The sequence below is a fragment of the Eretmochelys imbricata genome, chromosome 3, assembly GCF_965152235.1.
Source record: "Eretmochelys imbricata isolate rEreImb1 chromosome 3, rEreImb1.hap1, whole genome shotgun sequence".
Taxonomy (NCBI): domain Eukaryota; kingdom Metazoa; phylum Chordata; order Testudines; family Cheloniidae; genus Eretmochelys; species Eretmochelys imbricata.
In genome coordinates, this window is record NC_135574.1 from 111,063,730 (window position 1) to 111,086,380 (window position 22,651).

Below are 22,651 nucleotides of genomic sequence, written 5' to 3' on the forward strand. Positions count from 1 at the left end.
TCACAACCCTCTAGTCATGTGGAGGTGGTTTGGTGGATTATTACTGATCGTAATCCTATCACCCTTCATTACTGAAACAGCATTGTTGTCTTGACTCCATAGTGCACTAAACTACACAGTGAAGACTCCACTCTGTGGTGGGGCATTTCTTGAAATGGTTTATACCACATGTTTTCTCACCAACCCCTCTTCTTTCCCATGGCATCAGGAAGGGAGAAACAGCCTGAAAAGCAGCTCTGTTCTGAACCTCTTTTGAGAAAACCACAGGAAGTACTTCGATGATCTCTGCTCTGCGTCACCAGATATCCTAATCCCCTACCGCAACCCAGTTTTGAACACTTTTTCTCTTCAGTACAAAAGTTTCAAACTGGCCTTAACTCACAAGTTACAACATGCAAACTTGCATCATTCTCCTGAAGATGCAGAGCCATAACTGACCATATTGTGCCCACGTGCATGCTGATGGGTTTATGGAAGGGGTGATTGTGTTGGGAGGCAAGAGTGGCTTGTGGCAGAAAACAATTGAAGTTAATGACAGTTCTTGGATTGTGCTAGAGAGGGAGTAATGCAGTATGGTCTTGTCTCGAGTTTCACAACATGAAAACTGGGTAAAAATATTAGTTTATGGAAAACTGTCTGCAGATGGTAGGTGACTCGTACAACTTTAACTGACCACCTTTGAGGTTAGTGGGTTGATTGGTCTAGGTGACTGTAAGAAGTGAGAAGAAATGTGGAGCTGGGGAGGAACTGAGCTGGCTCTTCCTACATACTAAAGAACTGTTGGGGGCACTTGGATTTGAGTAATCTCAGCATGAACAACAATAATCTGTTAAACATTTGGGGGAGATTATTATAATATTGAAGATCAGGTTTATAGAGGGAAGGTAGCTATGGGTCTGGTGCAGGGCAAGGGGAAAGGAGGTAAAATTGTCTAAAACGATGTTGGCACTAAACTAGTGCATCAAGAAAAAGTGGTACATCTTGGCACTGGCTTCAAAATTGGTGCATATTTTCTGATTTCAGCATTATAATTTGCATGTTTTAAGAACAATACCTTGTCAGCAAATCAGTGTCAGTTTTCAAATAAAACATCACTTCAACTCAATAGGAGATGGAAAACACATAGTGCAACAAGAATCAAATGGTGGCTCTTTAGTTTGTCAGTTTATATGGCTAGAGTTTTAAAGCTAACATGTAATTTTGGCTGTCATATGTATAGTACTGTATTGTAGTGGCTATAATGGAATACTAGTAATTAAAGGGGATTCTGTCAATCTGATCATATGTCTCTAATCTCTTTACTGTTGCATAAATACTTTCCAGAAAGTTTTGGTTTAGTAATTTTAAGTAATTTTCTAAATCCAGTTTTGCAACTTGTATTGTTACTGCTAATTCAGAATAATTTCCCATAGTTTCCCCATGAGAATAGGACTTTTAAGGCAACTTTAACCTGGGGTCTAACACTACTCTTAACTTAATCCCAGTAACCCTGATTTGGGTGCACAGGTGAATTAGAAGTAACAGGCTTTTTTCCTCTTGTTTGCAACCAGCTCACCTACACCTAGCTGCTGGGCTTAACATTCTTAAGTGCATCCTTTTGCCTTTCTTCCTGTAAACCAGCTTCTCTAGCTGTTAAATTTAGTCTCTGGAAGAACTGTCTTAAGGCTTTTCAACTTCTCAGGCATGCTCTGCCTGTGCTTAGCCTGATCACCCAGAATGTGATTTAATAGGGCTTCCTTTGTTGCTGGCTGTCGGTTACTAAAGGGTATGTCTACATTGCAAAGGAAGGTGTGATTGTAGGGGGATAGGCATACCCAGGCTAGTTTTAATCTGGCTAGTGTAGACATGGCAATAGTGGCTAGCCACCTTAGTATGTCTCTACCTTCCCTGGCAGGCTTCTACTGACACAGCTAGCTTGTTACCACGTCTGCTACTATTGTCTCCAGTGCTAGCTAGATTAAAACTAGTATAGTAACGCCTCACTTAAAGTTGTCCCAGTTAATATTTCATTGCTGATCTGTTAGAGAACATATTCGTTTAAAATTATGCAATGCTCCCTTATAACGTTGTTTGGCAGCTGCCTGCTTTGTCCACTGCTTGCAGAAAGATCAGCCGATTGGATCTAGCTGGTGGGGGCTTGGAACCAGGGTGAACCGGCAGCCCCCCCATCCGCTCCCCTAAATTCCCTGTGCGGCAGTCACAGCAGGCTATCAATTGCCGGCAGTTCAGCTGTCCTTCCCCGCACTGCCATGTGCTGCTCCTGCCCTCTGCCTTGGAGCTGCTCCCCAGAGCCTCCTGCTTGTTGTGCAGGGTGGAGGGAAAGAGGGGGGCTAATATCAAGGTGTCCTACCTCCCCCCCTTTTCCTGCCCCCTGCTTACCCCATCTACAAAGTGGGGGGGAGGGGCAGGGGGAGAGACAGGACAGGGCTCAGGATGGAGGGACTTGCTGGGAGCAGCTGCTGTCTCAGCTTCCTGGTCTACTTAAAAAGGCAATCCACGTAGTGGGTCAGCGTACTTAAAGGGGCAATGCGCATCTCTCGCGCGCGCGCACACACAGTGTGTCTGTCTCCCTTCCCTCCATTCGTGCTGCTTTGTAGAGTGTGAGGCTACATTAACAACACTGTGTTAACCCCTGGGGGCTCAGCAGAGTTCTAGTTCAACATTTAGCAGTAAGGCATCCCCTGGGAAATATCTCACCATCTGACTTCACCACCTCAGCCAAGCTTCGCAATCATCATTGCTGTGTACAGTATTAAATTGTTTAAAACTTGTATTCTTTTTTTGTCTGGTGAAGAAAATTTCCCTGGAACCTACCCCTCCCCCCCCAAAAACATTAATTCCTTTGGGGAAATTGGATTCGCTTAACATCGTTTCGCTTAGTTGCATTTTTCAGGAACATAACTAAAACATTAAGCAAGGAGTTACTGTATAGATATGCCTAACCATGCTACAATCACACATTCTGCTTGCCCTGTAGATGTAACCAATACCTGATGCAGTAGGAGTGGGGTTGCTGCATAACTGTGGAAGAAAGCTCTTTTGACTTCTACCAGCCTGGAAGGAAGAACTTCATTAGAGTAAAGGGAACACTATTATCCCTCAAGATACTTTCTCTGCTTCACTTCAGAACCTCTGCTTAATGTGTTTCTGAAGCACCTGCTGCTGTAGTTAAAGAGAAGAAATCATTCTTGCAGCTGTGCTGAGCAATGCTCCATAAAGAATAAATGAGGCCTGATACAATCAAACCAAACAATTCGTGTTCCCAAAAAGTGTCCTATAATCTCTGCATTTCCTGTCAGATGCAGATGTCTAACAGCAGAACTCGTAAATAAACCTTCTCATAACTCAGAACAGATGGGTTTTTTATCACTAGCCTTCAGCCGGCATCAGATTTGATTGGCAAAAGGGGGTGGCGCATTTCTGAACTCTGCTCACAATAGATTGTGCAGATGTTTGAAATGTGATGCATGCTCTCTGGGCTCAGCATCCTTGTAGGGATGGGTGTGACTTGATCAAGGGGCTGTACTTGGCATATTGTCCTTGGCTTTCTCCTGGGCATATCTATGCTGCTCAGAAAAACGCAACGCAGCAGCCAGTCTGAGCCTGGGTCAAGTGTCTTGGGCACGTGCTGTGGGACTAAAACTAGTAGTGTAGGCATTACCGATCGTGCTGGAGCCTGGCGGCGAGGGAGGGTTTCAAAGCCTGGGAACACCTACATTGCTATTTTTACCCCCACTGTGCGAGCCTGAGACTGTTAACTGAGGCTCGGAGACTCTCTGCCACACTGTGTTTTGCAGTGTGAACATAGCCTTACAGGCTTTACATGATCCACTGGGCTTCTTGAACTGGCTTCCCCTTGGGAAGATGCTTTGTTAGGCTCTTTGGTCTTGATTCCTTCTTGTTGTGGAGGTGGCAGTACTCTGCCAAGTCCACTCACTGGTGATGCCTAAATTAGTTGTTGCTCACATTGTACTGTACTGATCTTCAAAATATGATCCTCCTTTCTTACCTGGATTGAGCAGTAACAATGTTGGGCATCTGAGTTAGCGCTCATTGAGACAATGCTTAACATGCAGTGCATGACACCTCTCAAAGCTGTTGTTTCTAGTTCTGCAGCTAGACAGATGTCTTTGCAACAGTTAACTTGCTTCACATTTCCAAGGCTCGTAGGGTATGTGTACATGGCAATTAGATGCCTATGGCTGTGCCGACTGGCTCAGGCTGCAGGGCTGTTTAATTGCAGCGTAGATGTTCTGGCTCAGGCTGCTAGGACCCTCCTTTTTTCATTATGCACCATCCAGTTTGTGCAACAAATGAAGTGCCCCGTAGAAATTATAGTGGGATCATGTAATTAGTGCCATAATCAAGGAATAATGGATCCTTGTTGCATACTGGTAAAAATCTGTATTTAAAAAAAAAAACACTCCGTGGCCTCTTGGTTTGAAGAGACATCATAGCACTGTCACTTTCTGTGAAAAGAAAAGGAGTACTTGTGGCACCTTAGAGACTAATAATAAATTTGTTAGTTAGTCTAAGGTGCCACAAGTACTCCTTTTCTTTTCACAGAAAGTGAGTGCTATGATGTCTCTTCAAACCAACTAACAAATTTATTATTAGTCTAAGGTGCCACAAGTACTCCTTTTCTTTTTGCAGATACAGACTAACTCGGCTGCTACTCTGAAACTTTCTGTGAAGTTTTCAGTATGCTAACAGCCTGCAGTAGACCTGAGATGTCTGAACCGCTTCACTTACCTCAATGAGGAGCTAACTGAAACGTAAAGAATAAGGTGATGCATGGTATCTATTTGCATACCTAGACTTTTCCTGTCAGGATTGGGGCTCCTTTGTTCTAGGCACTACGCAAACACAGTAAAGTACAGCCCCTATCCAATTGGTTATAATCTAAGTTAAAGCCTGATTTAAACAGGGTTTTTTGGTATCAGTAGAACTTCAGTTGGAGCTGTCTTTATTGTTGAAGTTATACTTGGCATAACCCCTAATTTTGATGCAGTTATGATTTTAATGTTCTCATACAGTACAGCTTATTCCCCCTCCTGAATGGGGATAAGATATATTGTATGAGATTGTTTACACCAGTGCATCAACAGGAGGGTTGTACTTCTGTAACTAAAATGCTGTGGTTCTAGCCGTTCATCCCTTCCAAGATGCCATAGATGGGTTACAACAATAGGGAGCAGCAATAATGCACTTCCCCTGATTCTCTCTCTAATGTGTATTTACATAGATTTCAAATCACATTATTTCTTTAAAAGATACGTTTAACAAGTGAAATGAATCAAATCCCCGCTGGCTTCTATTTAAATCCTATCACGCTTTAGCATAAACTTTTTGAGCTAACACTTTAACCCACAATCTCAAACTGTGAAGAATTCATTATTAGGTGAAAAATTCATCATTAAATTCTGATCTTTGGTTGTTCTAATGATTTAAATATAAATAAGTTTGCATTACTCATTTTCATAACACAAACACATTTTTAGCCTTTTTCCACCAGCAGGGACTTTGTGCACTTTCAATGGGGGATGATTTATGAAATTCAAGATGAATAGTCCTTAGTCTCCTGCTTCACAGCACATACAGCATTAAAGCTTTAATGCTGTATGTGCTGTGAAGCAGGAGACTAACAAATTTATTTGAGCATAAGCTTTCGTGGGCTTTTGTTAGTCCCTAAGGTGCCACAAGTACTCCTCGTTCTTTCTGCTGATACATACTAACATGGTTAACACTCTGATAGATATACTAAGTTAGTCAAACTTGTTCTGGATTCCCATAGAATGTAGTGCAGTGAACTGTAACAGCAAAGCAGCTTATCTAGGATTTTTCAAGCTTGCTCTGACTATAGGTTGTTGAAGTGCAGCTTGGTCTGCCAATGTTCTGTGTGTGTAATATTTCTGGAGCAACTACATCACTGCATAGTGATTCTTTCTAGTTGTGTTTGCTGCTTAAAAGCTAATGACCACCTATAGGTGCCATAGGTTGTTTTTTTTTTTTTAACCCAATAGTTAAATGTCATTCTGGTATCTATCAGCTACGAAAAAGTCAGCGCCTACTAACTTACCCTTAGCAAAACCACGTTGGTACCTTGAATATTGCAGTTGACAGTCAAACTACTGTCTACTAGTTTAAACTACTAGTTTAAACAATTTTTTCCATTCTGTATGGAAAATTTCGCTTTCCAGATATGGGTTAGTTTCTGTATATCACTTTGAAGTCTTATTTCAAATAGCTCACATTTTAATGTGTTTTAGCGAAACCAAGCTTAGCAAGTACATATCTTAGGCTTATACAGCCAGGCATTGTCTATAACAAGGTTGCATCAATTTGTAAAAATTGGGTATTATATAGAATAATGTAAGCTAGTGGAGTAACATTGCTTCTACTTAACCTATTATCACAATAAGATTCTTGATCTATTTTCTCTTTCAAGTTTGTCATCTCAAGCAGTGAGGGCCCTAACCCAGTATTCCAGACACTAATAAGTAAGAAATATAGCACTTACCTAGCATTGTCAGGTTACAATACTCTGGCAATGTCAAATCTTGCTGAAACAAGTCACTTGGGACTTATAAAAAAGAAACAAATTTAAGGAGGCTAAATTTTCCTGGGCAAAGGTATTTTAATGCAGAACTGAAATATGAACTTACAGAAATGTGGTGTACTCACCCTAATATCTGATAATGATGCAACAATTTGACTTAAATCAGCCTTAAAGATGCTGGAACTATCGGATTTGCCAACCAAGTTCAAAAGTGCAGAACTGTTTAGAATTCAGCTTTAGTATATCGTATGGTAGCCTACAGTGCTAGCACTAGTAAAGGACTCCTGGTTAACAGATGCAACAGATACCGATATGAGCAAAATGGAAGACTCGTAAAATATTTAAATTCTGGCAATAGCAATTTGCAAAATATTGTTCAAGCTGAGTAATAGAAGATAAGGAAAACTAACTAGAATGGAGGGCTGAATGAGTTATCTTATAGATAGTCCTCTGCTCCAAACAGTATATGCAGGAAATGTATGCTCAAAGCCCCTTGAGCTTATGCTGGCACAGCCAGTCATAGCTGGGTCATCCAAAACTGAACTGAATGGGCTAATACATATAAAAAATTACAGTACTGTAAATCAGGGGTTCTCAAACAGGGGTATGCGTACCCGTGGGGGTATGCAGAGGTCTTTCAGGGGTACATCAACTCATCTAGGTATTTTTGTCTATTTTACAAGAGGCTACATGAAAAGCACTACATGAAGTCGGTGCAAACAAATGTCATGCGATGACTTGTGTATATAAAGCAGTATAAACTATATACTGAACTAGAAGTACAATATTTGTTTATATTCCAATTGATTTTATAATTAAGAATGAGAAGTAAGCCATTTTTCAGTAATGTACTGAGACACTTCTGTATTTGTCTGTTTTTGTAAGCAAGTAACTTAAGTGAGGTGAAACTGAAGGGTACACAAGACCAATCAAACTCCTTAAAGGGGTACAGTAATTGGAAAAGTTGAGAGCCATTGCTATAAATTACATTAAGACATGAAAGCTTCCTTAAAGATGAAAAGTGCAGTACTGTATTTCAGTCTTCATATGGAAACAAACTATTAGTCATGTTTCACAAAGCCTTGCTTGACTTTGACTAAAAGGGGTTCAGACCTTTTTCACTGCAAAACTTGTTACAATGAGCAATTCTGCTATTTTCGTATGAGTAATAATGCAGCCTTTCCATATACATGAAAGGTCATTCATCTGCTGAATGTGCAATGAAATTGTAGATCTTATTGCTTATCCAGTATGTCACATTGAGATGGTTTAGCCATTCCTGTGTCAGCTTTATCCCTACTACAAGCTTCCAAAGAAAAGGTGAACCGGAAAATATAAAACCTAGCTTTTCCCTTAGGCTTTCAACCTTTAAAGACAATTTAGAGCTCTGCTGGATCACATTGAAAGGTCTCCTGACATTGACTGACATTTCCCCTCCCTTTCAGCACGTGTTGCCAGAATCTACAGTGCAAAATTATGGGAAGTCTGACTCAGCAGAATTGCTGTGCTACTGGAAGGAATATCCACAACTTACTAAACACTTATCAAATATGTCAGGGCTCTGAAGAGATTCCAGTGGGGAGGAGGCAAAAAACAAACAGGGTGACTGGGAAGGTTTGGGCCACATCCTTTCTAATACATTTTAATTTATACAGTGACTATAGGCAACCCTCAGTCATCCTACAACTATATCACATTAGTCACATCTCTCCTAGAGAGTCACCTCTGTAACTGGGGAGAGCTGGGGGCGGGGTCACATAGGGAGGTCACATGCCCCTCCCCCTTTAGCTGGTGTAATGTACCGGTAAGAAATGAATTCTACTTGTACCACTTGTCTTATCCTGTGACTGCTTATTTTGCTAAAGAGCCTTTGACTGTCAAAGTACGCTATATAGCCACTGCATCTCAGCCTCATCCACATGCTTGTTGACACCCTCAGAGAATTCTAATAATTAGGAAGGCATGATTTCCCTGTACAAAAATGCTGTTTGACTCTTCCTCAGCAAATCATGTTTATCGATGTGTCTGATTCTGTTCTTTACTATAGGTACTACCAGCTGACCTGGTACTGAAGTTAGGGTCACCAGCCTGTAACTGCCAGGAGCCCATTTTTAAAAAATACATGTTAAACTATCTACCTGCCAGTCATCTGATAGAGGTTGATTTCAGTGATACTATTAGTAGTAGATGATGGGGAGGAAGACCTCCAGTGGAGCCATTCAAAGGTGGCGGGAGTGTTAGTCCAAGCAACAGATGGGAAACAGTGTTATCAGCAGCTTTCCTTTGACTTCACTGAACTCCAGCTTCCAATGAAGTCTGAGGTAGCAATATTGTCCAATGGACTTCTACCATAATATGGTTCCCTATATAATGATGGCTGACAGAGTAGATCAGCTTAGATTAATGTTTATTTGGTTCACTCAAAACTCAGATTCCAGGCTGCTTAAAGGACATTGAAGACAGTTATGAAACTTCTTTCAGCTTCATCTTAACTCTTCTTAAATATCAAAGATCTAAAAAAACTTAAACAGCCAATATACTAATATACTAATACTCTTGTTACTACGATAGGTATATCACTGACTGACTGTTACCAGGCATACCAACTTTAACCATCAACTAAACTGAGATGTTAGTTAACCTATACTTCGAATACTGCAGATAGATTAAAATTACCCAAGGCAATACGATCATCTTTAAGGAGGACAGCTCTATCTCAGAATAGAGAAAATGCAACTGAATAAACTTTTTTCCTCTTTGTGTGTGCAGTTTAGGAGTACAGTATAGCATCAACCTGATCTGTTCCTCTTACTATTTCAATCCAAAGATGTTTGTTCCTTGTGGAAAACATTCTCTCTTTTGAAACTGTTCTAAGTAGCCGGATTCTTTAGGGTGGAAGAATTGAGGCTAATAACGCTAGATTTACTAGATCTATCTTTCTGCATAGTAGAAACGTAGTGCTGTTTCAAAAGTAGTACAGCAATCACTGGGATATCAGTCACGCAGTACTTGTTTAAATTAAGTGCAAGAATCATTGGCTTCAATATGAGTAACATTGTCTCATGTACAAACTCAGGTTTAATTTATTTTCAAGGCAAATATATTTCTTTCAAATGTGTTACACTGCTTCAGTGTTGCCGATAAGTTGATTTAAGAACTTTCAATAAGTGACTGTTAAAATGGTTAATGTTCCCATTTACACAATGTGCATAGGAGTTTAGAAATGAGAAGTTGAACTCCAGGTGATTGTTCACACAGGTATCACTCTTGATGTGGAATCTCAGGATAACATGTCTTGAACCCTACTTATTGTAGGGTAACTAACAGTACTTTTTTTACTGAAGTGCACATTTACCTCAAATGCATGTATTTTAAGGAGTCACAAGTTTACATCTGGACCATTTTAAAAACAACACTGTCGTATTACTCTAGATGATAAAGAGGTTTAGGAAGCGTTCATCGAGGCTTCAGAGCTGACTAGTTCTCTTCATCGCGCATTGTGTTTTTGACACTTAAAGTAATATTTCCTAGGGCTAGTCTACACTGGCAACATTAAAGCACTGCCACGGCAGCACTTTAACGTGGCTTGTGTAGTTGCAGCAGAGCGCTCCCAGCACTCTTTTTAAAAAAAATCACCTCCACGAGGGGCGTAGCTACCAGCATTGGGAGCCCGGCTCCCAGTGCTGGTGCACTGTCTATATACTGGTGCTTTACAGTGCTGAAACTTGCTGCACTTGGGGGGGGGGGGGGGGGGGTGTTTTTTCACCCCCCAAGCAAGAAAGTTGAAGCACTGTAAAGTGCCAGTGTAGACAATTCCCTAGTGATGCAATCACCTGTAACTTTGCTGGAAATGCACATAAGGAAATCATAAAGGCAAAAGAATCTTCCATACTTGGTATATGTCAAGCTCCCTGCTCCACACAGACTAACTCTTGCTGTGATTTCTGCCACTTACCTTTCCCAGAGCACTTTCTGATTCATGAAAATAGCTCATAGCTCTTCCTGTACCTCATTCAGAAAAGCATCGCTATTTAGAATAGCTGATCTCAAATTAGGGCTTTAAACTGCTATTAAATTTTGCTTGTGCAGTATCTCAGATGTTAACGTTGTTTCACATTTAAAATAATTGTACCACCATGTATGCAATCTGAAGTGGACAATCTGCATAACCAGATCTATAACCCATGTCCTTCATCTGCTCCTCGCTCCTTTTCCTGGTGTTTTAATGAAACTGTCTGGTCTAAAGTTCACAACTGCATTGCAAGATGTTTTCAACATGTACCCTTTTTTAGTGAAGCACATGTCACCTTTAAGTGTGCTAGAAAATAAATCTCTTGAAGGTGATGTATTACGTAGCTTATTCAGTTTTAGGGGTCACTAGCTTAGTATTCATTTTTAGTACTGGTTCAGTTCTAGCAATACCTCCTTTATAAATTCTCATTGCTTACTTTGCTTTCCTCACTGATTGCAAATTAATGTTGCTACACTCGTCCTGTGTTCAGTACAGGAAGGCTAAACAGTTCCCTGGTTTACCAGTAACCTCCCCATCTCTCCCCACTCAGTCCTCTTCTTGGAAATGCCCTACATCTTGCTTGACTGTCTTGCCTGCAGCTATTTGAGGTTGGGATTATGTAGTGATCATGTATTTTGAGACTCCCACTTCCTTCCTTCTATCTTGCTCAAAGATCCTGCTTCTATTTCTGATGTAACATCTGAAAAGGAGCAAGTCAATATCCGTTATTCTTAATATACCAAAAGGGTCAAACTGTCCTCCCCTCTTAGCTCTTTGCCCTGCTCCCAGATAAGGGAATATGCCTGTACTGTATTTCTGTGCTGCTAGTATTTGCTCACAAAACGAGAGGAAGATGGTTAGCTGAATTCTGCTGCTCTAATCACCTGTTCATTACAAACACCATTTTCACCAACATCCTAGATGCTGCACACATGGAGGTCACCTGATAGTATGACACAACCAAATTGACTCTCTAATATTATAGCAGTTCTGGAGATCAAATGTCCAATGAACAAAGATTTTCCCAGAGTGCATGTAATCTGAAGTGGGTCAGACAATCAGCAGTTAGCTTCAAACATAATTAAAACTTATAATGTTTGACAAGCCCACTGAGTTTGGACTTCTCCAGAATCAATGAGAATTGTGTAACTTCTGTCCAGAATGGGTTTGAGGGATCAGCATGGGTGAAAACAACCCCAGTGAATTTTGGAATAGAACAAAAACTACTATGCTTGGCACTGCCAAAACCACCTATTCCAAGAAGTCCGTGTTTGCCCGCACCCTGGTTAACTGAGAAGGTGTTTGAGCTGGTGGAAGAATGAAAGAGTGGCTTGGAACTGGAAGAACCTGGGAGGGGAATACAAGGAATTGAGCAGACAGATTCAAAGTTACATTTAGACAAGCAAAGTGAATTATAAGGGCAAAAATGTATGGAACTTCAGAATTATAAGAAGTAGTAATACAAAATCTGTGTCCAGTGGCCAGACTTCTTACCAAAAGGCTTTCCCCTCTATCAAACAGAATAACAGTGTGACGGCAGAGTTCTCACTGAGGGTGATAGTAAACACAAGTGGAGAAGTTACTGTAACAATCTGCATGTCTCACCACAGCCAGTCAACACACAGGATGACAATCAATCCTGTGAGAGGAAGTGATGCATGCTGTTTGAAAATGAAGCCTGGGAAAGCACCAGGTCTAAATGTGCCTTCAGAATTGTTCGGTGATTGACCAATGCAGTACTTACGTTGGAAAATATTGCAATGATGTAGGACTCACTCGGGGACTGGCTGAAGAGCCTTTCTTTGATAAGGACAGAAAGACACCTCCATTCAGTAACTATTGTACCGTCGCCTTGATATAGCACACAAGCGAACTTCTGCTCTATATAATCTAGAATTGCGTGGGGGGAGGGGGGAGAGAGAGAAGCAGAACCACTACCACAAGAGGCTGGTTTCAGAGTGGGCCAAGGCACATGACCTAATTGCAAATATCTATCACATGATTTACAGAATGCAGAGTGTATTATCACCCATGTGCTTCGTTGACTAATCAAAGTGTTTCATACTGTCCAACATGACTGTCTTTAGAACATACTAGTGGTCATGGGGACTCCAGCAAACAGCAATAGATACCCAGTGGAAAAATCACCCACTGTCAGGGTGTGAGACAAGGATATATTTTGTCCCCGACCCTCTCTACTATATGCACAGAATGTGTTATGAGAACGTTGTCAAACCTTCCAAGTGGAAGGAGCTGGGATTTCTACTGGTGGACACCTCTTAACTAACCTCAGATCTGCTAATGACACTCAACGCTTTCTGCTACAACCCAGTGATGCAATGCAACAATGTCAGTGTGTAAAACCGGTGAGGAATATGGAATCTTCCTGAATGCAATGAAAACTGCTAATAAACAAGATGCAAGATGACATGATTAACAGACAAAGCTGTAGAGGCAGTAAATTATCTGGGATCACTTGTCTCCAACCCAGGAACCATTGCAGAGAAATTGAAAAGACTGGGATCGCTCACTCAGCTGCGGCCTCATTTAAAGTATTTGGAGGAGGGAAATGGCATCTTGAAATGTATGAAGGGACAACTGGTGAGACGGTTAACTTTTGGCATATGGATGTGAATCATGGGAAAGTTAATGCTGACAAGAAAATTGAAGCTTTTTAAATGCTGGCAAAGGCTCTTACATATTTCCTGGAGGGGAGGGAATAGGGGAAGACTACGTTAGAAATATTATTGAAGAGAAGCAGACCCTGGTGTCAGAAATCAGATGCAAACTTATGTACTTGTCTCACATTAGACATAGAGATGAAAGTAACATTGAGATTTATTGTGGAAGGAATGGTGAAGGGTGGTCATAGTAGGGAATGACCAGCCGGGGAAATGGATGGATTATTTGCAGTAAGTCACTGGAAGGTAAGCTACTCCGCATTCAAAGTTTGAGATAGATCATGAAGGCTTCAGAAAACTCTGCTGTCACTGATATTCAGACATGACTAAATGGATTTACTTAGTATGTTAAGTATCTTATCAGGCTTGTACAGCTTATTTTATTCCTGTTAAAACATTTCACACTCCGATTAAATGGCTCTTGGGGGGTATTCCATCAGTTATTGCTGACTCCAGATTCTAGCAACTGCTTGGCTGGCACCTTTTTTTGTCCTAGAAAGGTTCATTCCTAACATATCTCAGATTACATTTAAGAACAGATATTACTAAAATAAGGGTACTGGTCTAGAAGGACTTGATGCTGCGTGAAACTATTTTAGTTACTCTCCTATGTAGCGAGTTGTGGAGTACTGCTAATATTTGTTTACCTCTGCTGGGAAGTACATATTGTAGTCAGCTAAACAGTCTCCTTTACCCAAAAAAGTTAAGGCAGAGAGATTTGCTTGTTGAGCACTTACAAATATGTTCCTGAGATGACAATAGCGTAGTTGCTATTTAACTACCTCTTATATTAGAAGAGCTTGCATTAAGCAAATCCTGTATGTTCAAAAGGATTACCAGGATGGGCATGGTATAAAAAACCTTCACTATGAAATATTACAGGTTTCAGAAGAACAGCCATGTTAGTCTGTATCCGCAAAAAGAAAAGGAGGACTTGTGGCACCTTAGAGACTAACCAATTTAAGCATAAGCTTTCGTGAGCTACAGTTCACTCCACGGATACATGCAGTGGAAAATACAGTGGGGAGATTTTATATACAAAGAACATGAAACAATGTTACCCATTGTTTCATGTTCTCTGTGTATATAATCTCCCCACTGTATTTCCCACTGCATGCATCCGATGGAATGAGCTGTCACTCACGAAAGCTTATGCTCAAATAAATTTGTTAGTCTCTAAGATGCCACAAGTCCTCCTTTTTCTTTCTTAAGAAATATGAGCGGAAGGTGTCTCTCTCCTCCCCCCCCCCCCCCCAGTTGAATTTCCTAACCTCACTTTGATATTCACGTAGCATGCCCAACTTTCTCATGGATATTCTAGCATTTTGTAATATGCCATACACTGAAACATGGCCAGACTATTATGAGCATGCTTCTAGGCTTTATGCTTTCATAAGAATGGCCATACTGGGTGAGACCAAAGGTCCATCCAGCCCAGTATCCTGTCTACTGACAGTGGCCAATGCCAGGTGTCACAGAGCAAGTGAACCTAACAGGTAATGATCAGTGATCTCTCTCCTGCCATCCATCTCCACCCTCTGACAAACAGAGGCTAGGGACACCATTCCACACAGCAGTGAAATTAAAAAATACGAACTTGGCTTCAGTCTCAGTGCATACAAGTGTATTACTAAAATAAATATTTCTGCTTAGTAGTTAACTTCCTTTAGTGATTTTAAGGTGAGCAGTCTTTAGTATTTTAGGGATGCAGTAGTGACAACAGCTAGCATAACTGGCTTTCCACTATATAGAAAGCCACTATCTGGCTTTCCAGATTTTAAGTCTGAATGGATTCTGTTCTCCTGTCTCTAACCCTCAAAAGAGGCTTACATTTTTTTTATAACTTGGTGTGGTTCCTTGTTCAATGCTCTGAAGTAGTTAATTGTTAGAAGGCATTCCAGAGATGAGTTTGAAAAGGCTTAAACTTAAAATGGCCCATAAATTAAAAATGGGTTCACTGTAATGCTGTGTGTTTAGCCACTTCTTGGTAGTAATAAATGCCTCTTGAGTACTTGTCTCATTCTGGAAAAGGGATGGGTAATATTTGTTACATACACTTCATCCTCCAAGTCTGATTCCCTAAGAAGAACTGGAGACTTCTACCGTTACTATATGGTATGTGTCAATTCTCAACATAACTGTACCTCTGACCTTTTTCATGGCTTCCCTGAGGGCATTAGGCGATGGTCCGAGATCTTTCTCAGAGCAGGATCCCATAGCTTTCTAGATTGGGGTTTGGGCTGCAATTAACTGATCACCTGAGTAAGTCTGACTTCAGTTCAGCACTTGCAGCCCTGTTCTCCTCAGGGCAGTGACAGCCAACCTTCATAAAACAAAGTATCTATTCAGAACAAAAGCATGAGAGAACATCATAATAAACTGCTTATATGCAGGTCTTAAATGACTGACTGCTTGACAAGTTATCTTTGAAATGGAGACCTTGGCAGGTTTTGCAGTACTTCTTACCCTTTCTGCAGATTCTGTCACCCTTGGTCATAGCATCCTGTCAGGTCTTGGACTGAGGAAGTGTCCCTCTCCACTGTCAGGCTGGTGAATTACAGTTCCTTGACCTGGTTAAAGGTAACCGCACACGTAAGTTCCTCCAGGACTGAGGCATCACCAGACTGGTTACCAGTCTAAGGATTTGTATTAATTATTCCAGTGACTTCAATTCCTGCTGGAAATTCCTGTAACTCCTCTGTGGAGCTAGAATAGAACTTCTAGCTCTTACAGATATACATAGCATTCATAAAAATGATACAGTATTCTCAGATACTGTGTGTCCATAACATCTGTCATGATATGCACTATTGAACTAGCTGCTGAATTGAAGCGCTCTGTAGGTCCACTGTGGGCTCTCTGAAATCTGTTGTTCAACTATCGGGTGTAATACTACTTAAGTCATAGGAAATTATTTGAAACATCTTGGTGTAGGTCTGGCAAGCCAGTGACACTTCAGAGGGCATTGCTTTTGTCCTAGGAAATGCTATCAGCTCTCCAAAGAGGAGTTAAGAAAAACCACTACCACTGACTATTGACAAATGGTTTGATATTAAGCAGTCATCGACTTATAACAGTTGTACCATACTCTGGTATGCATTGCATATCTATGCAATGGTCTGTGTATGCTGATTTAACACAAGTGGACTTGTTTCTCCAGTTTACCTAAATAACTAACTATAATTTTGTACTTAATCCTGGAGTCAGATGTATCAATCTGATAAACTTGGCTTTAAAAATTTTTATCTACCTGGGATAACTTCAGTTTATATCAATAGCTTTTGCTGATTTAACAACAAAGGTAAAGTTGTTGCTCTGTTTCTTTCAGGCCAGGAACGTTTTGGTAACATGACAAGAGTTTACTATAAGGAGGCAGTTGGTGCTCTTGTGGTCTTCGATGTCACAAGAGGCTCCACTTTTGAAGCTGTTTCCAAGTGGAAACACGACTTGGACAGTAAAGTGCTACTTCCAAATGGCAGCCCCATCCCTGCAGTTCTCCTTGCAAACAAGTGTGACCAGAAAAAAGATGGCAGCCAGAATCCCTCTCAGATGGACCAGTTCTGCAGAGAAGGTGGCTTTATTGGGTGGTTTGAAACATCTGCCAAGGTGAGCATTCCTGAAAAATAAGGATAGTCTTGTAAAAGTTCTGTTAAGTGAATACTTTGCAGCCCATCACTATAGTACTTGAGTGCTTTCCACAGTTTAGCAGTAGTGAATTCCCAAAGGGAATTCATAGACTCTCCCTTAATCCACACATCCATATTAGGATTTAACTCATTGAGTCTGAATTCTGAAGGCTATTGGCCTACTTGATCCTTTGATATACTGCACTAAACCACAAAGCCCCTTTGCTTCCCTCCATTTATTTGTCCACTTCCCCTTCAACTGTCTGAGCTGAGTCAGCATAGGAAAAATAGACATAAATGTGAGATGACTGTTCCAGGCAGCCAGCATGTGAAAAGAGAAGTGAAAAATGGGGGAAGGGAAGAGATTCCTCTGAGAAGAGACTGGGTAGAGGAGGAAGGGTACACCTTAAGTAAGAGCAGAGATGGAGAGCTTTGAAAGTAAAGAGGAGATGATTGCATTAAGCAAACCCAGTGGAAGGAGGTGGGAAGAGGCCAGGAAAGAGGTTACAATAGTTTAGGCAAGATAGTCCATGCCTTGTACAACATTAACAGACTTTGATAACGCAAGAACACTGCCTGTCAGTTTGTTGCTACAGTAAACTTGCATTGCTGGCGTAATGATGAATGCCCTGCTTCTTGTGTCTTAGATTAAACAGAATCTTTGTAGCTGGAAATTCCATTATGGGTGACTGTTCCCCTGAAACAACGAGGAGTCCTTGTGGCACCATAGAGACAAATAAATTTGTTAGTCCTCCCTAACCTTTTTAGATCTCGCTGGATAGTACCTTTTTTAATGCATAAATTGCAGTTACTACCCAAACTGTGAGTTGAAGGTTTAGTGTCTCTTACAGCAGCTGTCCTTCTTTTGATGCTGTAAGTACAGCACATTCTGTTTCTCTGCCAAGAGAATCTAATCAAAAATTCCCATCTTAGAAAGCAAGTTGAAAACTGACTTGTTCCCAAATACGTTTGTATTTAAGGTTCTGAGATGAGCTACAAGTGGGGATATTTTTGATACCCTCAAGATGTACATGTAGACATCTAGGTCAGTCTAGTAAAAGGGAATTCCATATTTGCCCCTATCTCCAGGCAGTGCTTGCTTGCGTATTCTCGTACAATGTTAATCCTACAGCCCCAGAACAGAAATGCATCCTGTGCAAGTGTATGGGCTCGTGTTGGTGCACTGATTGGCAAATTACATCTCCGTGTTGCAGTGAGAGCCGCTGCAACTTGCTTTCAGGGGAACTGTGCCAGGATAGTTGTCAGGGTTCCCCACGGAACATGCTGATTGTACAGATCACACATTGAACTGGCTAGTCTTCTGAATGCTTTGACCAAGCTCCTTCATCAATCGGCTAGTGTGGTTTACTTTGGCCCAGGTGGTTAGTGCAGACTCAATCAGCAGGAGGAAAGTTTTACAGGTACCTTGCACCATTGTAGCCCCCCTTTAGGCAGACTTCCTTGCCCTGGGAGTCCAGCTGGGCTTCACCTGCAGAAGCCTTCATAATACAGGACTGAGGTATTTAGTTTTCTTTGTTAACAGTAACAAAGCCATTCCTTAATGTAAAATATAATTTACTTCTGAGCTTTTATAAAACCCAGCATTTAAGGCCTCTGAGCATGCAAGACTGAATATTTGGTCTTTCTAATGCCATTACTGATAATGGTACATAAAACATTGAGGTTACTAGGCAAGGTTTAAAAAGAATATGGATAGCCTTGCCATCTAGCCATTGTAGCTCATCTTGCAATATTTGCAAGATAAAATAAATGGCCCAAAAAAGCCACTCAAGTAAATACCTGGCAGCATGCATGCTGGTATGCCAGAGGGTGTTTGGCAGCCTAATGTGAATCACAAAGGCCACTTATTCTAAAGTTCTGTTTTTTATTTCCTAATCCTACTTAAATGGTGAGAGCCATCAGTAAAATCTCTGGCAAGTTAATATTCTAATGCTTCATTTTAGGAAGCTTCCATTTTAGTCACTTTCTCACTTCAAATCCTTTATTTCCACATCTCTCCCCCCTCCACCACCCCAAATCTATTTATAACCAAGTGTCTGGATACTAATTTGTATCCCTCAATCCATCAATTCAAACCCAGTTTCTTGTTGCATTTTAAACGAAGTGAGGGAAGTCAGCAAAGATTCCTTGCTCAAGCTTGACTATGCCCTGTATCTTGCATATCTTCAAGTTCTAAACACACAACTCAAAGGATGTATGCTTTGCTCAATGGATTTTCATTGTGGCCCAAAAAGTACCAAGACAGACTATCCTCGTCTGTCAATAATTAACCATTGCTCCATCCCAACTTCCCAGTATGGTTGAGAAGTGATTCCCTTGTCGGTATCTGACTGTCGTTCACATTGCATTTCAAAGCCCTTCTTATTTTTTTTTCTCTTCAAAGCAGGAGAGGCAAGGACCTGGATAAAAGCATGCCAAGTTTTCTTATTTGGATATGGGTTCTAATTGTAGTTCTTATGTCTGCTTGAACAATCGGATGGGTCTGCTGGGACAGCTCCCTTAAACTGAAATAGGCAATGTCCAAGTCACTGGATCCCCTCTCATCCTTTCACTGAGGCAGTAAATTCGGTCCTATCTTATCCACCTTCCCTCTACAGATTAGGGAATTTCTGTAGATTCCTATAGATTCTCTACAATACCCATGTTTCAGAACCAGACCCTCCAGGTAAAGCACCTGTCCACCTTCACTGTACACAAAGTGGGCCAGAGTGTCCCCTTCATCAAATTAGGTGAATCTATCCGTTTCTATATAAGGAATGTACAGTGAAACTAGATAATCTTTCCCATGCTTTAAAGGACTTGCAGCCTTCACCTAAGGCAGGAATATTAAGCAATGTGTTCAACTCTATCAGAACTGCCTAAGTCAAGTTACAAAGAATTTCTACAAGAGCATTTGCCAACCTTTTTTAATAGGCAGGTATGACTATAACCTGTTGATGAAAAGATCACTGACTTTTTTTTAAACTTTCACAACTTTTTTAGGACAACATCAACATAGATGAAGCTGCTCGATTTTTGGTGGAAAAAGTCCTTGCCAACTACAAAAGCTTTCCTAATGAAGAGAATGATGTGAGCAAACTAAAACTGGACCCAGACCCCTTGAGAGCGGACAGTAAATCACAGTGTTGCTAATGTTACCTTTACTCTTGCATGTAAATGCGACAGAATGAGCAGCAAGACTCTTGTTCCTTAGATCAGACTGCTGCTGTGGTGCTGCATTAAGGACATTCCAAGTGAGGGGTTTGGTTATCTTTGAATTGGTGGTATTTTGGGGTGTTTACAGTTTCTTTTTGTATAAAATTGAAAATGTGTTGGGTTTATCATTCATTCTCCACTAAAAGAGCAGCTGTGTCTGGGAGTTGGTTACCTTCTTCTGACAGGAAAACGGAGGGTGGTGTTTACACTTTATCCTCAAAGGAATACAGACGACATTCAGTATGACGTGTATCCAGGCTAGGTGTTAGTTCAGAGGATGAATATTGTGGTGTATTCCAGAACAGTAATCATTCTTGACAGAAGTTGTGGCTGAAATAAGCACTTGCCTCTTTGCCACAAGTGTCCTTATACCTATAACCTCCCACTGCTGCCTGCCTGCCTGCCTCCTTTCCCATACCTACTATTTTGTCCCTGTTGATTGCCCCCTAATGTGAGGACCCTGTAACTACAGTTCTCCTGGAGCAGGTGAATCTGTTTTCCTGAACTGGACAGGGATAACTGAGCAATGGCAGGAGGTCCCATCCTGACTTTGCCACTAAGCCCCAATACAAGATAAACACACCACTTGGCAAGTCAGAAGAACAGGAGGGGAAACCCAGGTGTCCTATGTGACATGGCTACTGCAGTGATACAGATGCTAGCAAGTGCATCTCCAGTTATTAGCTGAGAATATTTTACTTCAAATACTGTTAACCAGTTTGAACCTGTAAAACACATTCCAGCACAAATAGCAGGTTTTTCCTAGTGTAGTGCACCCAGTTAAAATAACCTGAGGAAGCATCACCCATGTGCACATATTAAAACGAATGACCAGAAATAGTTCATACACTAACGTTTTGAGATACTAGCTTTAACTTCATCCAGGAGAGGACTGCCAATACATGAAAAGGTTCTAGTTTTGGTTACTTGTCTTAAACTGGTTTTTGAAAGTAGCGTACAGTATGACTAGATGAATGATTTGAATTACTCAGACCTTGGTCTTGGAATACCTTTTGATTAGTAGCGCATGGAAAAGAGGGAGGCCTCAGAGGCATCCCAAGATAAATTGAAGGGTTTTTTAAATCACTCAGATATAGTTGTTAATCTATTACAAAGGCCTTCACTAATTATAAAAACACATGCTGCACGTAATTCACCAGTACAAAGTGTAAATGGAAAATGTGTTACCAATTTTTATACCTAAATATTTTTGAATGCTAAAAGTTCAAGTGAGGAAACTCTCCTATCTTGCTTTGCCTCCTCCTAGGAGGCTGGTTATGTGAAGTCTTGACTTCTGCAACTCATGAATATGGCAGGAATTGAGTGGGGGGCAGGACGGCTGGTGAAAAGGATTCATTTATCTAGTGATTGTGGTAATCCTACATTAAATGGAACTCCTGCTTTCTCAACAGGCTCTGGAGGCTGGTTTTTTGCCACATGTTGCACCTTAGTTGCCATTTTTTCCTGAAGTCTCTTGTTTTTGCTTGGTCTGACATTGTTAAAGTTTAGGTCATAAGCCCTATCCATGTGTCTCAGTTAGATGCACTGTCTTCCATACTTGCCTATTAAAGTGAGTGTACATAAGTACAAGCTACTTTTTAATGAGATGCATACAAATAAATTCTTTATTTTTAAGCAATAAATAAAACAATTCAGGCACACTGTCGTCATTCCTGTGTGAAATAAGACTCTTGTGTGGTGTTTGTGTTCCAGTTTCTCTCAAAACAATGCATTCTCACTGAAGTCTGTAAACTATTTTTCCTTCATTCTGCTCCATTCATTGCCAAATTAAACTCCCTCTTCTTATTTCCTGTTTTACCTTAAGATAGACACTTAAAATTACCATATGTAATATTAACCAAACTTGAAAAGTAGGCTAAAGTAGCTTATACTTAAGTTTCTTAAAATTCAAAACATGGCTACCTCTTTGTAGACTGTCTTTCTGAGGGGAAAGTGGTTTTGAAAGAATACTTTCTCCCTTCCCCTCGTGCCATAGTCCACTCGGGCAATGCTATTTTCCCCAAACTGATTAAAGTTAGTATGTGGGAGTCTTTTATCCTCTTTTTAGAACACTGGCATGTTCTGTAAATTGCAAACATGCCTATAAAACCTGTCTGCTTGCTAAGGTTTAGCCATTAAACAGAATATTGGGTGGAGGCATGCCATCTATCATGGGAGTTATCAGAGCATGCAAGATCTCTGGTTCTAATTATAGCTGTACAAAAACCAAAGTGCTTTAACCAGTCATCAGAGATGTACACTGGCCCATTAGTTCATGTTGCTTGAGTAGGCTGCTATGTGCAATATCTGAGTATCTGTTTAACCGATCTTTCAATCTTCTGTTTACATGGTCTTGTGTATTATCGAGATCACTGGATATATGCATTATTACACTAACTTGGTTCATTAATGGCTTGAACCTGTCAAATTGACAAATCTATTAATATAACTGGCACTATTACCTGTTTAAAAGGTCAGTTTATTTTAAATGTTAAAAAAAACCCTCAACAAATCTTTTCAGCTTTCAAAACTTTAAGTGAAGAAACAGTCCATGGAA

The 22,651-nt window shown here is 40.7% G+C and overlaps 1 protein-coding gene across 1 annotated transcript in view; it reads left to right on the plus strand.

The window, feature by feature from the left end:
* RAB32 (RAB32, member RAS oncogene family) overlaps window positions 1-21,764 on the plus strand; it is a 55,977-nt gene extending 34,213 nt beyond the window's left edge. The window contains exons 2-3 of the mRNA XM_077813175.1: window positions 16,581-16,858; window positions 19,882-21,764. Of these exons, the coding sequence (XP_077669301.1) occupies window positions 16,581-16,858; window positions 19,882-20,031 (428 nt within the window). The 3' untranslated portion in view covers window positions 20,032-21,764. The remainder of the gene's footprint in view (window positions 1-16,580; window positions 16,859-19,881) is intronic.
* The last annotated feature ends 887 nt before the right edge of the window (window positions 21,765-22,651 follow it).